The sequence below is a fragment of the Montipora foliosa genome, chromosome 7 (genome assembly GCF_036669935.1).
Source record: "Montipora foliosa isolate CH-2021 chromosome 7, ASM3666993v2, whole genome shotgun sequence".
NCBI classification, from domain to species: Eukaryota; Metazoa; Cnidaria; class Anthozoa; order Scleractinia; family Acroporidae; genus Montipora; species Montipora foliosa.
The window spans coordinates 27459480-27474479 of NC_090875.1; the positions used below are offsets into that span (position 1 = coordinate 27459480).

The 15000-nt window shown below is 40.0% G+C and overlaps 2 protein-coding genes and 1 long non-coding RNA gene across 6 annotated transcripts in view; 2 read left to right on the top strand and 1 right to left on the bottom strand.

The window, feature by feature from the left end:
* LOC138011648 (uncharacterized) overlaps positions 1-15000 on the top strand; it is a 64659-nt gene that overhangs the window by 41752 nt on the left and 7907 nt on the right. The gene's annotated exons all lie outside the window — the stretch shown is intronic.
* The window catches only part of LOC138011647 (uncharacterized), a 26459-nt gene that overhangs the window by 8844 nt on the left and 2615 nt on the right, over positions 1-15000 (top strand). For both annotated transcript variants that reach the window (XM_068858759.1, XM_068858758.1), the window contains 7 exons: positions 1336-1565; positions 5199-5316; positions 5892-6277; positions 9002-9180; positions 9826-9854; positions 10135-10230; positions 14024-15000. The exon at positions 14024-15000 is cut by the window's right edge and continues 2615 nt beyond it. In XM_068858759.1, coding sequence (XP_068714860.1) covers positions 1336-1565; positions 5199-5316; positions 5892-6277; positions 9002-9180; positions 9826-9854; positions 10135-10230; positions 14024-14922 — 1937 coding nt within the window. In that variant the 3' untranslated portion in view covers positions 14923-15000. The remainder of the gene's footprint in view (positions 1-1335; positions 1566-5198; positions 5317-5891; positions 6278-9001; positions 9181-9825; positions 9855-10134; positions 10231-14023) is intronic.
* Positions 6101-15000, bottom strand: part of LOC138011650 (uncharacterized) — a 21010-nt gene continuing 12110 nt past the window's right edge. For all 3 annotated transcript variants that reach the window (XR_011124755.1, XR_011124754.1, XR_011124753.1), the window contains one exon: positions 6101-6219. This is a non-coding gene — a long non-coding RNA (uncharacterized lncRNA). The remainder of the gene's footprint in view (positions 6220-15000) is intronic.

Sequence of the window (15000 nt, forward strand, 5' to 3'; positions counted from 1 at the left end):
ATGTATATTAGGTTTTCCATGCCAATAAGTAAACATCGGCAAATGTCACTGTTTTTTTTTCTGTCACACAACACTCAAAGTGACAAGAAAGAATGTATCATGACGTCATCAAGTTAAACCTTGTAGGGAGACAACATCCGGCCCTCAAATCTCTGACTAGCAGTAAGTTTTCCTGGTTTTCTTTCCCGTAATTACCACTGTTAACAAAGGGTCTTAGTTTTCATACTACGAAAGCTAAGACCCCGGGTCTAAGGTCTTAGGTACTTTTGAGTTTTCAAAAAAAAAAAAAAAAAAATTATGAGGAAGGTAATGATTTTGTAAAACATTTTTCAACTTTTAATTAATCTGAGATACAAGTGTTGGTTTCGCCCATGCACAGATTTCCAGTTTCAACTTCAACCCCAGAGTAAATGCGTGCGACACTCTTCTAACAGGAGAAGCTTTCTGCATGAGTGGGAGGAAAACATAATTTTAAGCTTCAACTCTGTACTCGTTTCTGCCCCCTGGCACTTGACACCTTTTACAGCTTGAAACTGTTTTTTAAGATTGTTTCTGATTTTCTTTTTGTTTAGTTTTCTGTTCTTTTTTTTTTTTTTACTCCAACTGTCACTGACCCAGAATTAGGTATGACTGTTCAGTGGTAAGCAGAGAAAAAAAGGGGGACAGGCTTATATTTATAAAGGTTCCTGGTTGTCAAACAGATTTTAAGTCAAGGAGGAATTTACATGGTAAAAGTGCATGGGCTGTACTTATACGCTTCTAGACTGTATGCTCTACAGACAAATTGAAGCAAAGTAATAGGCCAGAAAGAGAAAATGTACAGTAATGCACAGTTGATTGCACAGGCATGAATTCATGGTCCGACTGTCTCAGACTTGCACTTTTTGACAAATCTGGTATTAAGCAACCAAGCCCTTAGCCTACAGAATAATTAATTAGCAGGTTTTACTTGGTCTAATGCCTGAAGATTTTACTCGTCAATGTGGAGTTTTATTAATGTTATGCATTTATTTCTGAAGGAATGACTTACATCCCTGCGGGGTGCAGGGATGTCGCAGTTGCGAGAGCACTCACCTGCAACCATTGTGGCCCGGGTTCGATTCCCAGATCGGGCATCATAATGTGGGTTGAGTTTGTTGGTTCTCTACTCTGCACCGAGGAATTTTCTCCGGGTACTCCGGTTTCCCCTCTCCTCAAAAACCAACATTTGACTGGATTTCTGTTAATTGTTAATTTCAGTTTACAGTGTCCCCAATTAGTGCTCCAGCGCTAGAATGACTAGACACTTAAATAAAGTTCCTTTCCTTTCCTTTCCTTTTTTCACTTTTCTTTTAGGTTGCCAACAATATTTGAATGGTGATACACTTGACACTGTTGACTTGACAAGTGAAAAACTAAACAAGGACCAGACACTTAAATTTGGTCGTAACCATAAGGAGGATGAAACTTGCAACCTGACTGGAAGTTACTTCCATGATTATGACGGCTTTCAGAGCTTCTGGCGACATGTTGCTGAGCCTGGGCTCTTTACACTTGAGATGAAGGGCAATGATTACTTAGTAGAGGTGACTGTATATAATTTTCTGGATTTGTGATAACTACTGGTATACATTAATAAATAATTTTTGCATTTTTTTAGTATAAGCTAGCATTAACACAGTCTGTTTGTGCAGACATTCCAACCCCTTTTGAAGCAAAAAAGGGAGTATTTTTTAGGGCCAAGGACGCATGCTTTAGGGGGGTCTGGTGGTATTCCCCCTTGGAAATTTTGCAAGTTTAGTTTCTCTCAAGTGGCATTTCATACATTTTGACGTCGATTTTTGTGGTATTCTGTAAGGTCTTTATTCTTATCACTGGAGTCCAGGCCATACTTGTCCGTTTTGGAGCTGCTAAATGGAGTGACACTGCTGGCCTTTAATATGAGTCTGCTTAACACGGGGTGTTCAATGGAGAGACTGGGTGCAAGAACATAGGATAAGAAAGTGTAATACATGAATGTAACGTTTTACAGTTCAGATCATAAAAAATACTTAAGACAAGCAATTTTTTCCTTTGTTTTCAGAATTTCACGATAGATTGGGAGAATATGATAAAAATGGGGAGAGCGGGAGGCAACACATCAAATCAGGAGGGTTGGAATGTCTGTTTATATTGGCTACTAGTTCGAACCCTAACCCTAACCCAAACCTCAAGAGAAAGCTAACCATTTTAAAATCAAGCACTAGACTAGACTTATTTTAAATATACAATGTACTAATTAGTGTTGGTAAATAATCAGTACAATTGTCAGCCAGTTGATCTTTAGTGGTTAAGTAGATAAAAACATTTCCTCAAAGTGGGTGCTCTGGGTTTAAATCCTGTCCAGGAATGCAACTTGTCCTGGGACAGAGTAATGATCTAAATTGTCGATAACAGCCAGAAAATAATTTATTAGGAATTGTCGATAATCATCATTTCAGGTGTAGAGGACATGTTGAACAGAAAGGGAACGTCAGTTGATGAAGGGAGAGCTCGCAGAATACTTTGGATTCTACTCTAATAATTATGACCTAATATGGATATTTTGCTGTGCACGCCATTGTCAACTGATATTCCTGTTCTGTTTCTAAATCAGGCTATCGCGCACTAATGTATTTCCCATAGGTACCTGAGACTTTGCTATGCTTGGCATTCACACTTTTAGCCATGATTTATACCACCCTTATGACCTGTGACATTCACTTGACACCAATCAGCCGTCTACGTTGTTTGATTGGGGGAGTTTTCGCTTTTTCGCTTGGTGTTGTTTACATTTTTTGCGACCTCTTAACACCAGTGGTCATTTTGCATTGGTTTGGAGAATATGTTTCCTGTTTTTTCTCATAGAAGGAGTTTTTTTACTGGTTTGGCGTATCAGGCTTAATCACCGGGCTGTTTTTTTTCTCACTTTTTGGCAATAGTCTACTACTTTGTCTAATAAGAGTCCTTTTGGCGAATTTGTTCTTGTGTAGACCTCTGTCAATATTGTATGTACAACAAATGAAAGATTTATATCTCCTAGGGTGATGAATTGTCAGGATTCTGTTCACCCTTTAAGCCCCGAGGGGTTCCCCATTGACGAGTAAAATCGTCTGGCGTTAGACAGAGTAAAATCTATAAGTGCCATTTGGCACTATCGGGGCTGAAAGGGTTAAACGGGGACATAGTTTTTTCACGCTGTTAGCTTAACCCTTTAAGCCCCGAGGGGTTCCCCATTGACGAGTAAAATCGTCTGGCGTTAGACAGAGTAAAATCTATAAGTGCCATTTGGCACTATCGGGGCTGAAAGGGTTAAATGACTATTCCGATTGAAAAAAGGCATTACGATGCATATGGCATCTATGAAAGGCAATTGCTTCTGGGACTTTCGGGTAAGATCAAGGGTCATTGTCAGAGCATTGAACCTGTGTACCTTTTTCAGGATCTTATGAGGCTAGCATTACATGGTTAAGCCCGTTACCAGCTTACGAGGGTGTTCTAGACCATATTTATTTTATCTTGTTGTTTTAATTTTGGCCTATTCTATCTCAATGCTCCGGGAAACTTTGGGGATTGTGCGATAGTCAGCAACAGCAACATTTGGAAAAACCTTGGTCACAAGAATTTATTGAACCTCTTTATCGGGCGGGTGTTTTTCCTTGTCCTGCACTTTTGTGCTTTCACAACTATTACTCAACAAAATAATTATTTGCTGTTTTAGTCTTCAACCCACTATGAAACCGTTTGTTTACATGAAAAACATCGGAATTAAGACTCACAAATTTATCGAACCTTTGGAGTAACTGCAGAATACCCCACCACTTGAAGCTGTACCTCTTAAAATTATGGCTATGTGGCAATGCAGCTACATGGCTACGGGGCTATTTGGCTATGTGGCTACGTGTATGGAGCTACAGTACATGGCTATGTGGCTACATGGCTACAGAGCTACTTACGTTACGTGGCTTCATGGCTACGGGGCTACGAGGCTATTCGGCTTCTTGTAAGGCAACAAGACAATTACATAGTTTGTGATAATGCTGAACAGATGTTCAAATTTATTTACAAACACAAAAAAAAATGCTGCAGTTAAGCCGAGCCTTTCTTTACCAGCGTTTTGCATTGACCTGCATGTTTGTGCCTGAAAGACTCTCATTTGGAACATCAGGCAACCAGACTGGACTGTCTAGGACAAGAATATTGCTTTAAACACCATTATAATTTTAATTGGTGAGTTTTTGCCTTCAATGCACGGTGTGCTAAATTTATCTCCTTAGAACCGTGGATTGGACTTGTCATCCATTGGATTTTGCACTACGCTTATCGTACATGACTTCTATATTAGGATTGACTTTGTTTATTATTTATTTTGTAAACCCTATTAAAGATAGACTACAAAAGCAATTGCAACAACCTCTAAGAAAAGTTAATAAGTGGTTGATATGTAAAAATACTTTTCTTTTCTTTTCCTGCCATCCTTCTGCCTTGCTTCCAAAGTAATTGTCAAATGCCCTTTACTAATCTGAGATTACTTCTACTAATAAATTATTATATAATTTATACTGTCCAGAGTTCTCATTGGAATTTTGAACAACCATTGCTAGACTACTGTATTTTAGTCACTAACACTGCAAAAATGATTGATTGACAAACTGATCTACTGAATCAATGGAGGCATTTTTGCACAGCGTTAACACTTACAAGGCCACATGTAAGTGAGAACAGCATTGCGGGACACGGTTTCAACTGAGAACCCCACTCTTGAGTAGAATTCATTGTAAGTAATATTTAATGCATTAAGTTATTTTCCTTTGTTTCGACCTAAATCTGGGCATATACATGTATTTTGCGTGGAAAGTGATTTTGTTGTTTACAAAATGTAAAATTCGAAGTCTTGCGGCCTCAGTATTGATTTTACATGCTAGAATGGATTACGAACACAATTGTCAAAAAAAATTGTTATCAAAACCATTTGAAACCATTTTGAAACCCTTTCCGAACCCTTCTAAGACTTGAAACACACTGAAAACCCTTTAGGAGCCCTTTTGAAACCCTCTTGAAACCCTTCCAAAACCCTTTTTGAGAAACGTGAAACCATTTAGATACCTCTTCTGAAACCCAGGGCGTGGAGGGTCACATTTCTCTCTTTAATACTTTAAAAAATATTTTCTAAAAAAATGAATGATTTTTTTTTTCAATAGTGGCAACCAGACATTAACGGAAGCCTTTCTGGAAGGATCATACGTTTGACTATCACATGCAGTGCCTCTACTCCTTCGACTCGCTGCTTTCTTTTCAAAGCATTAGGATCAGTTACCTGTGAGTACATACAGTAACAATAATTTATTGAGCTGTTTTTTTACTGGAAAACAGCTTCAAGTAACCTGACTATATATGGCTGATTTTTTGGTCTGTAATTTCAAAGTCTTTGTTTTTAAAACTAACTCAGGGGCCGTACGTGAAGAGGGAGGGGCTGTAGCCCCTCCACTCCCTCACTTTTATTCTACGATGTTTTTTTCACCTCCTCCCCTCCCCCTCACATCACACCACCTGTGTGGACCATACCAAAACCTAGCCCTTCCCCCCCCCCCCCCCCTCCCTCTATTTTCAAACAATCATACTCCACAGCCCTGTAACTCAATCAATCAATCAATCAGTCAACTTTATTTAATGACTAAATGGTGACTGGCTCGATCAGCAAGCTGGATTTCAGACATTCTGTGTAACAATTACAAGGTATAAAATTAATGTTAAAAATGACTGATTAACTAACTATACTGTAATGAAAAGTATTTAACTGGTGAAGATAGGACTTGACAGGCTCTGCATCCTTTTTTTAATTTCCAACATTTCATATGAGAGTTGTTTGTCTTTGGTTATTTGAATTGTTGCAGATAATGCTTCTTCAAGTTGTTCAGTTTGTCCGAGCTTACCAACTTTGCCTTCACCAGTGTTATCATCCTCATCATCTTTTTCATCAACATCTTTGCCATTGGCACCATCACGGGCATCATTATCATCACCATCATGGCCACTATCACCGTCATCACCATCACCTTCACCATCACGGTCACCATCACCATCACCATCATCATTATCGTCATTGCTTTTACCACTAGCAAAATCATCAATAGCATCAACGCCATTAGCACAATTGTCATCAACACTGGCCTTTGTGATATCTTCAAGCACTGGAATACTGTTGCCAGAGTTGACATCATCCTATGCAGGAACACAAAGCAAAGCTGTTATTATGATGTCCTCAATAGATCCATCATGGGTGAGTGTCTACCATACACGGGCACCTTTTTAGTGCCCAGTCTGACAGTACATCCTAGACATTGTAATCTACATGTTCACATTGAAATGTTGTAAAGCATTTCAACTAATAGCAAACACCTGTTGATAACTTAATACTGAAGAGTAAGATGAAGCACAATGTGGAGTAAAGAATTCATCTTAAACAGATTTCCTTGAAAAAGAGACACCTCTTTTTAGAACACAATATCCATGAATGCTTCAGACAGATATTTCCCCAGTGCATGTCATTGACAAAGTTCTCTCTCAAGCACATTTTCTGTTAGGACAGGAAACTCTGTAAGCCACACTTCTTTTGCCACAGACATACTGTACCCTAAATGTAAATGCCAGAGGTTTTTTTCTCTCTTAGAGCGAGGGAATAGCGAGTCACGAAGTGGCAAGGAAAACCTCTGGTTTGAACCGTTGAGTTGTTTGAGAAAGCCAGTCCAATGGGATACTGTTTCGAACTCCCAGAGTCAGATTTTGACCCCAGTGATTTGATTGGTTCCAGGAACTGGTCAGTTCTAACAAGTACTCTGATTGGTTTAGCAACAGAAAGTGGTTTAAACAGGTTTTCAGCTGCTATCAAACAAGAGATTACAAGTCTTCTTGCAGCAAACGCTGCAAACTACGTTTCCGGGAATCGAGGTATTGAAGCCAGAACAAGTTCAGGGAATTCCACAGTTTATTTTTGAAAATGCAGATTAATTTTTGTATTTGCTGTGCTTCTGACTGGCTTCGGGAAATCACTTATCTTTCAAGTCATTCTTGGAGTGTGCTCTCGTTTGGCTTCTCACAGTTTTGTATGGAGTTAATATACATGTATGTCCACCAGAATTGACATGCAAGTTTGAAATAGCCCATTTTGGGGAAACAAAGATGCTGATTGGTAGGTTATGTCACGCATCATTATTACTGATTTTGGCACCCATGGTTTCGGGGTCAACTCTTGGCTTAATTGGGATCAGAAGTTTGACTGATGGAAGCCAAAACGCAGTTTGGCGTTTGTCACTTGAAGATGAGATTGCACAGAATTATAAAAATCGCATTAAACTGTTGATGATCAACCCCCAATTTGAAAGCTTTCATTTAATTTTTGAACTTTTCCATTTGTCTTTTGCTTTTGTAGCAAAATAATCAACCTCAAGCCATGCTCTGATCAACCACTTTTGACAAGTTGCGTTTATCCCTGCCAATTACTGGTGGATTACACATACAAACCCTGCAATACACTTCAGTTGTAATTATTGTTATTTTTCTGTTTTGTGCTCTATGTGAGTGCTGTGGAGCATGAATCTTAAACAAAGTAACATGACCTAGCTTGTGTGCAAAAAACCAGTTTAGCTGAGTTTCTGAACATGTGAGTTTCTTCAATGTCAATCAAACCGGGCATGTAAGTGAGGTTCTCAACGGTTCGAACCAGAGGTTTTTTCACACTGCTTCGCAACTCGCTATTCCATTGTTCTATGAGAGAAAAAACCTCTGGCATCCAGGGTACCACAGACATACCTCTAATTAAAAGCACAATCCTGTCACCACAGACACTGTACCTGTATCTCAGACGTATGCATACTACTGTTATTGTAGACTCTTCCCTAAAGAACACTCTACTTGTCACAGACATTTGCCTGTTAAAAGCACACTTGTCACCGCTGACACCTTTTCAAAGGACACTTTTGTCAATACAGATGCCTATTGAAAGCTTACTATTCTTGCTACAGACATCTCTCTCAAGTACCCTCCTGTCAATGGCATGACTATTCTGGGGATGGGACCCTCCTGTCAATGGCATGACTATTCTGGGGGTGGGGGGTAGGGGGTGAGGGGTGAATGTAAGGGGTTGGGGGTGGGGGTGAAGGGTACTATAACAAGGTAGGGACGGAGGCAGTGTGGCCCAGTGGTTAGGGCGGTTGCCTTGAGATCCGGACATCCCGGGTTCAAGACTGGCTCTGACCACTCGTTGAATTTGATCCTGGTAGTCCCTGGTTCAACTTCTCAGCTGCACTTGTAAATAGCCAACTGGTTTGCCTCCGGCCAGTTGGGATTCTTAACAGTTGTTGTTGTTGTTCTGTTCCGTCATTTCGTTAACTGTGTTTCATTGGCCCTGCAAAGCCCCTATGGGGAGCGGTCAATTAAGTACATATTGTATTGTAGGGGATGAAGGGTACATTAGCTGAAACAACCCAAACCTTTACAAAAATGCTAACCTTAGGCCTAAACACATGGCATCTGACAGGATGCGGCGATGCGGATCCGCATAATTCCCTAAAATCCGCATCCTCCGCATAATTACGATATTTTCAGCATAAAACTGAAGAAATGCCTGATATTAGTGATAAAGCAGCTGCTTACCACCCTCACAGACACAAAAGCCAAAGAGATTGACTATTTTGAATCGCTTATTTTCCTGATCATTGAAGAAAACACGCCATTTCGTTCGCAAGATGAAAGTTCGTAAGCAGTTTCATCTTTCTAAATCATTATTTTATACTCCCTAATACAGTATACGTAGGCAACTCTTTAGACACACTGTTGTCACCACAGACCTTTGTCTAAAGCACACCCCTGTCACCACATACATTGTATATTTCCAAACCACACCCTACGTAGTCTCCACTATGGTCACCAGAGAGATTCATTTAAAGGGCACACCTGTCACAACAGACTTTTCTCTCAATCACTGTTCTGCCCTATTTTTTGTCAGATAAACCCACCAGAGCCATCTAGTTCTACTGAAGGTACCATTGAACCAGGCAGTCAGGAAGCTCAAACTGAGAAAGTTGGCATTGGGGTACTGATTGGGGCTGCAGTTGGTGGTGCCTCATTTTTTGCAGCTGTAGTCATGATCATCTTAATTTCTCGGAAACGGAGAAAGTTGCCTGGGTATGTTGATTTATCTCATCTAAGCTGTGTCACAAGGGTAAAAAAAAAATAATAGCATTTATTGCGACCTAATATGTTGTAATGTGTTGTTGTAACAACTTGATGTCAATATGCTTTAAGAATAATTGTTAGTTTTGTATTCTAATGGTTGAAGTGGAACAAGCATGATATGGAGGCTAATGTGGGGGAACCATCTTTTTCATCCTCCTCCTCCTTCTCATCATCATCATTATCATCATCATCATCATCATCATCATCATACACCTGTAGATGTACCAGTCTAACCATGAAAGTGCAAAGCTGGCCTATTATTGCAGTTCATACATGTACGCAAGGGCGGATCTAGGGGAGGTGCACTGGGTGCACGTGCACCCCCCTCGGTTACCAAAAAAAAACGTTTTAGTTAAAAATTCTAAAATTTACAAACAAAATAAAAAACCTAAATAACAGACAGCGGTCCATTGTGCCTTAAAACCGCTAGTTTTCGAAGTTTTTGGGCTTCCTGTGCATTTCCGGCTGACATGTGGACCCCCCTAGCCAAAATCCTAGATCCGCCCTTGTGTACGTCTAGTAATACATTAATTATTGTTGATGCATGATGAGAATGTTATTTGTTCATATAATTTTTTACAATTTTCTTTTTAGGAAAAGTACGGAGGAGGTGAAGAAGCAAGGTACAGTTTGTTAGCCTGGCATGCATAGCAGGAGGGATTGTTGGCACGGGAGGGAAATAATAAGTGGCAAAGCCGCATGGAGAATGGGAAGGGGAGCTGTGCGCTGTGCTCCCCCCCCCCCCCCCCTCCCCACAATCTCTGCGTGACTTCGCCACTCGTTATCTGCCTTCTGCGTCAACAATCCCATCAGCTATGCAGGCTAACAGTTGGTAAGAGAACAAACTGATCTGACACCTGTAGTACTGAAGTGTTTAATTTGTTCTCTTATTTTCCATGTCAGTGGGGAATCCTGTGTATGGTATTTCAGGGGACGAATTTCAAATGGAAAAACCCCAGGAGCATGCACAGCAAAGATACCAAGATACTCCAAGCAATGGTGAGCAGAGTTTTATTTTATAATATCATCATAGGGGTGCAAGGATAGCACAGTGGTGAGAACACTCGCCTCCCACCAGTGTGGCCCTGGTTTGATTCCCAGACTCAGTGACATATGTGGGTTGAGTTGGATAGTTCTCTACTCTGCACAGAGAGGTTTTTCTCCGGGTACTCCGGTTTTCCACTTTCCTCAAAAACCAACATAAATGTTGATTTGATTAATGTGTTGATTTATTGTTTTCAGTTTACAGTGTCCCCAATTAGTGCTTCAGCGCTAGAACAACTAGACATCTAAATAAAGTTCCTTTCCTTTCATCGTCATTGTCATCATTATTATCTTATCTCTGTAAGTTTACTCTAACCACTCAGTAGAATTTGTTTGAAGGGGCAGATTGGTCCAAAAGAAGGAGAGTCCCTGCACCAGTGATGTGTGAGCAATTTTAAAGCCCCTGGGTAGTTCTCCTTCAGGCTCCAGTTTTTCAAAGGCCAGATAACTTTATCCAGTGGATATAATTATAATTATGTAATTGCCAGCTGGGGGCGTATAACGTAATATGTGACCGAGGTCTTGAAAATGCTGCCCAATGCTACAGGCTGAGGGCAGTTTTTTCAAGACTGAGGTCACAGTTTTTTGCTATACGGCCCGACTCTTAGCTGGTTTATTTTTTCCCTCTCTCTCCCTTCCTCTCTGAAATCACTTTTTTAATTGTGGAAAGCATTACCGTGACCGTGGGCAGAGATAGGAAAATCAGGACTGTGGTAAGGACTACATGTAATCAGATTGCAGGATTCATTACCGTGCCCTCTTAGAAAAAAATAAAAGTCGTTATCCTTCAGTTTCGATCTCTGCAAAGATTTGATTCATCATCATGTTGCCCTGGTAACTGTGAACATGCACACGCTTAGCACATCATGTAGTTATAAGGTCTTGACCAATGTTCAATGTGAACTATATTTTATGCTCTGGATAGTGATGTATCTGTTGCAGGTCATTTTGTTCCTTAGGTTAAACTGCAACCAAACTAGGTCATTTTGTTTCAACCTAGGTCAACCTGTTTCAATCTACAGTTGTGGGTCATTTTGGGGGCAAAACACAGGTCACAGGTCGCTTTTTTACCAAATGATACAGAAACAACCCTAAACGTTTACAAAATTAATGCTAACGTTATGCCTAAAAACTTTTGTTTAGGCCTAATCTGGCTTGAGGCTACAATAGCTTTGATGAGAGTTTAGGATACTATCTGTATTCAAACAATGACCTTTGACCTGTGTTTTGCACCTGCTCCACATTGACCTACAATCCTGGTCAAAACTGTTGGGACGGTTCGCGCTTTTCCCCCTCCCCCATTACAATGTTGATTTTTCACGGTCTCCGAAATCAAGATCCGTTCATCAATTTCTCACATGTTTCAACATTGTGTGGGGGAAAGGGGCGTGTGAAAAAGGCAGCCAAAGGAGAACATGTGTTGCTCATAATAACGATGGAAACATGTGCAGTAAATTCTCTACTTTTCGCCCAAAATTTGATGAGTGTCCCAAAGTCTTTTGACCCGGATTGTAGGTTGAAACAACTTGATCTAGTTTGGTTGCAAATGAACCTATAAGGAACAAAATGACCAGCAACATATCCACTAGGTAATTTTATCTGGGCTTTGAACAACTGGGTGCGGTTTTCACATAATTATTAATCACATCAAGATGGGTTTCAATAGGATTGTTGGCGGTTGCTTTGGGTAGAGTAATGAGTCTTTCTGCATGCAGGCACCAGAAAGCACGATTGTATTTTTGGTCACTTGGGATTAGTCTTTATTTGGAGTTGTTTTGTTTTCTGCCTTTGGTTTCTTTTGTTTTATGTTATGTCTGCTCCAGTACCTGCAGAAGCAACCAGGGTAACCAGCTATTGTCATTGTCAAAATGGGTTTTAATTTTAGGATTGAAAGTTTTATTATCAGCTGTCTTTAACCACTTCAGTTTAGGGGGAGAAGACTAGTAGCTGACTTCTCTGATCACAGGGGCACCCAACGATAATTTTCGGTAAAATGTGTGTTCGGGAGAGTCAAACTGTTGTAAGAATTTGGGTTCTACATTGCCAAACAGCTTTACTAAAACAGCACCTAAAAGATTTGCAGCAAGGGAAAAGAAAGTAGTCCCTTACGTTTTCGGAAAGGATATTTTTACAATTTTTGGCACTTAAAAAGGTCACCTAGCAGATTCTGATGAGCTAATTGTACGCTGGGAAGTTTTTAGAAGTTAACGTCCAGCTAGCAATTCCTGGAATGAAGATATCATTCCCTAAAATTTTCGGACACTTCAATTTTCAGCTAAGATATCCGAACACATCAAATTCTTCTAGCTGATAAAAAAAATCTCTTTACACAGTCTTTAAAAGCTACAAGGACCCTAGAAATAATTATCTCTCAATGGCTTTTGCTTAATTTACTTGTTGGGTGCTCTTGTGATCAGTGAAGTAGCTAATGCTTTTCGTCAGCTGTCAATACTATGGAAACCACCGATCTGTGGATTGGTCCCGAATTATTGAGTGACTGCCCCACCCACTTCAATTAAGCATTTTGATGAAATTCCTTTCCCACGGTGTGAGCAGTAGCAAGCTTTTGCCGTCAAGGTGTACTGGAACAACCACAACAAATGGAAAGATATGTTTTCAAAATAATGAGTCCCGGAGAGAGATGGATAAAAATAATTGTTTTTGTCTGGCAAAGAGGTTGCAAGTGCAACTATGGACTCGCTGTTACTTCGAGTGTAAGTTTTGTTTCCTGGCCTAAAAAGTAGCATCAAACACATCATCATCAGCCATAGTGAGTGCAACATTAAAATTTTTACAAGACAATTTATCAATTTATCAATACAATGATTCTTTGTAGATTAAACTAGCATATAAATTCAAACTGACATATACCGGTAATTATTTTTATAGAAAACACAACTGACATAATGGTAAAAGTAAGACAGTGTAATGCTAAACTAACATGATCAACTTATTTGTTGAATTTGGGTTTCAACCACTCAATTGAGTGGGATGATGGTGGTAGAGAGTGCTAGGTGGATCACTGGTGGATGATTATGATGACTAATTAAAACCCTCGTTTATTGACCAAATTCCAAAATGACCACCAACAATGTTTCTTTTGTCTTAAATTGCGTTAATTAGCCAAACTAGCGTCGTTTTACAGCCCAAATTCTTTCAATTTTACACGTGTTAACAACGATGGCTAGTTTGGTTAATTAACTTGTTTACAAAAGAATAAGTAATTTGTTGGCGGCCATTTTTTGCATTCAGCCAATAACAATTATTTAATAATACATGTAATATAGAAGCTTACATACAGTGTAGCCGAGCAGAAGGGTTTGACTACAGTATCTTCCTACTGTAGGAAGACTGCAAATTATTATAGGGTATTCTTACAAATCAATTGCCGTAATATTATACATACGGTAACACAATTATTGTACTTTCATATAGTCATATAATACGCATGAGGCACATGCATACTTGAAATATTCATGTTCATGTGCATACACATACAGGTGTACATGTATGTAGAGACTTGTAAGAAAGACTTGTTAGAGAGAGATTAGATGATGCATTAGCTACAGCATTAGCTACAGCCTTTTTCCACAAAACCAAGACAAAGGAACACTTTAAAATTACTAATCAAAAATACCAAGATCAGAAACCTTTGACTTCAGCTCCCATCTCCTCACTATAGCAACATGGATGTGTAGTGTGAGGTACAGTATGACTAACAGGTTCATGTTTTGTCTTTCCCTGCTAGGGCAAAGCAACTGTGTAGCAGTCTATAGCAACCCTGACAGTAATTATGACAGTTATTGTGCTCTGTACCAAACCCTGGAAGAGCAGGCACCTGGATCCCCTGTGTATCTGAGTTTGGAAAAGGAGATTCCTGGGTCCCTAATGTATCAGAGTTTGAATCAAGGCCAGGAAAAACCATCCGGCACTACAGGACTTGGTGTAAAAAGAGTCGGTCCCGAGCAGTCAACATCACCAAATCCAAAGTCCAGTGACATTAGGCCACTTACATGTAATTCAACATCTAAACGTCCCATAGTAATTCCAAATCCAAACGTCAGAGGTGCAACTGGAAGTACAAGACCAAACCCATATTCCACAGGAAAACTATGCCAAAGACCTGGTTTTCCTCAAAAACCGAGTGAAGTCAACCTTCATGAAGATGGTGCAGATCATGGGTCCACATCCGATGCCTTGTATATGGACCTTGAGAGGCCAAAGTGTGGACAAGATGATGGTGCAACTTATGTTACACCCACTAATGCTAACTGTGAAACTGGGTTCCAGAACCCTTGTGCTGAAGGGGACCAAGTGTACACTTATCTCAAAGGGCCGGAGGCACAAAACTGCCCAGAAAGTAAACCAGAGACCGCTCAAGAACCCCTTTATAATATGCTAGAGGACCCTGATGATGAAAAGCAGTCCCATGTCGGACCCAGTGGCTCTACTTATGACCCACTACTTTATAATGTTGTAGATAAGCCAGAATCAGATGGATCAAGAATGCCAGGACCAAATAAGGCCAGGCCTCCAACCGGGTGCACTAATCCAGCATATGAGCAGACGCTTGATTTTGATCAGTCATCTACTTCTCCCCATGGATTAGGAATACAAACCGAATCTGTCTATGAACCCCTTACATAGGAGGAGTCACAAGTAAGAACTTTATACCTCTGGGAGTGGCACCAAGGACCCTATTAAGGACAAAGACAAATGTCTGAC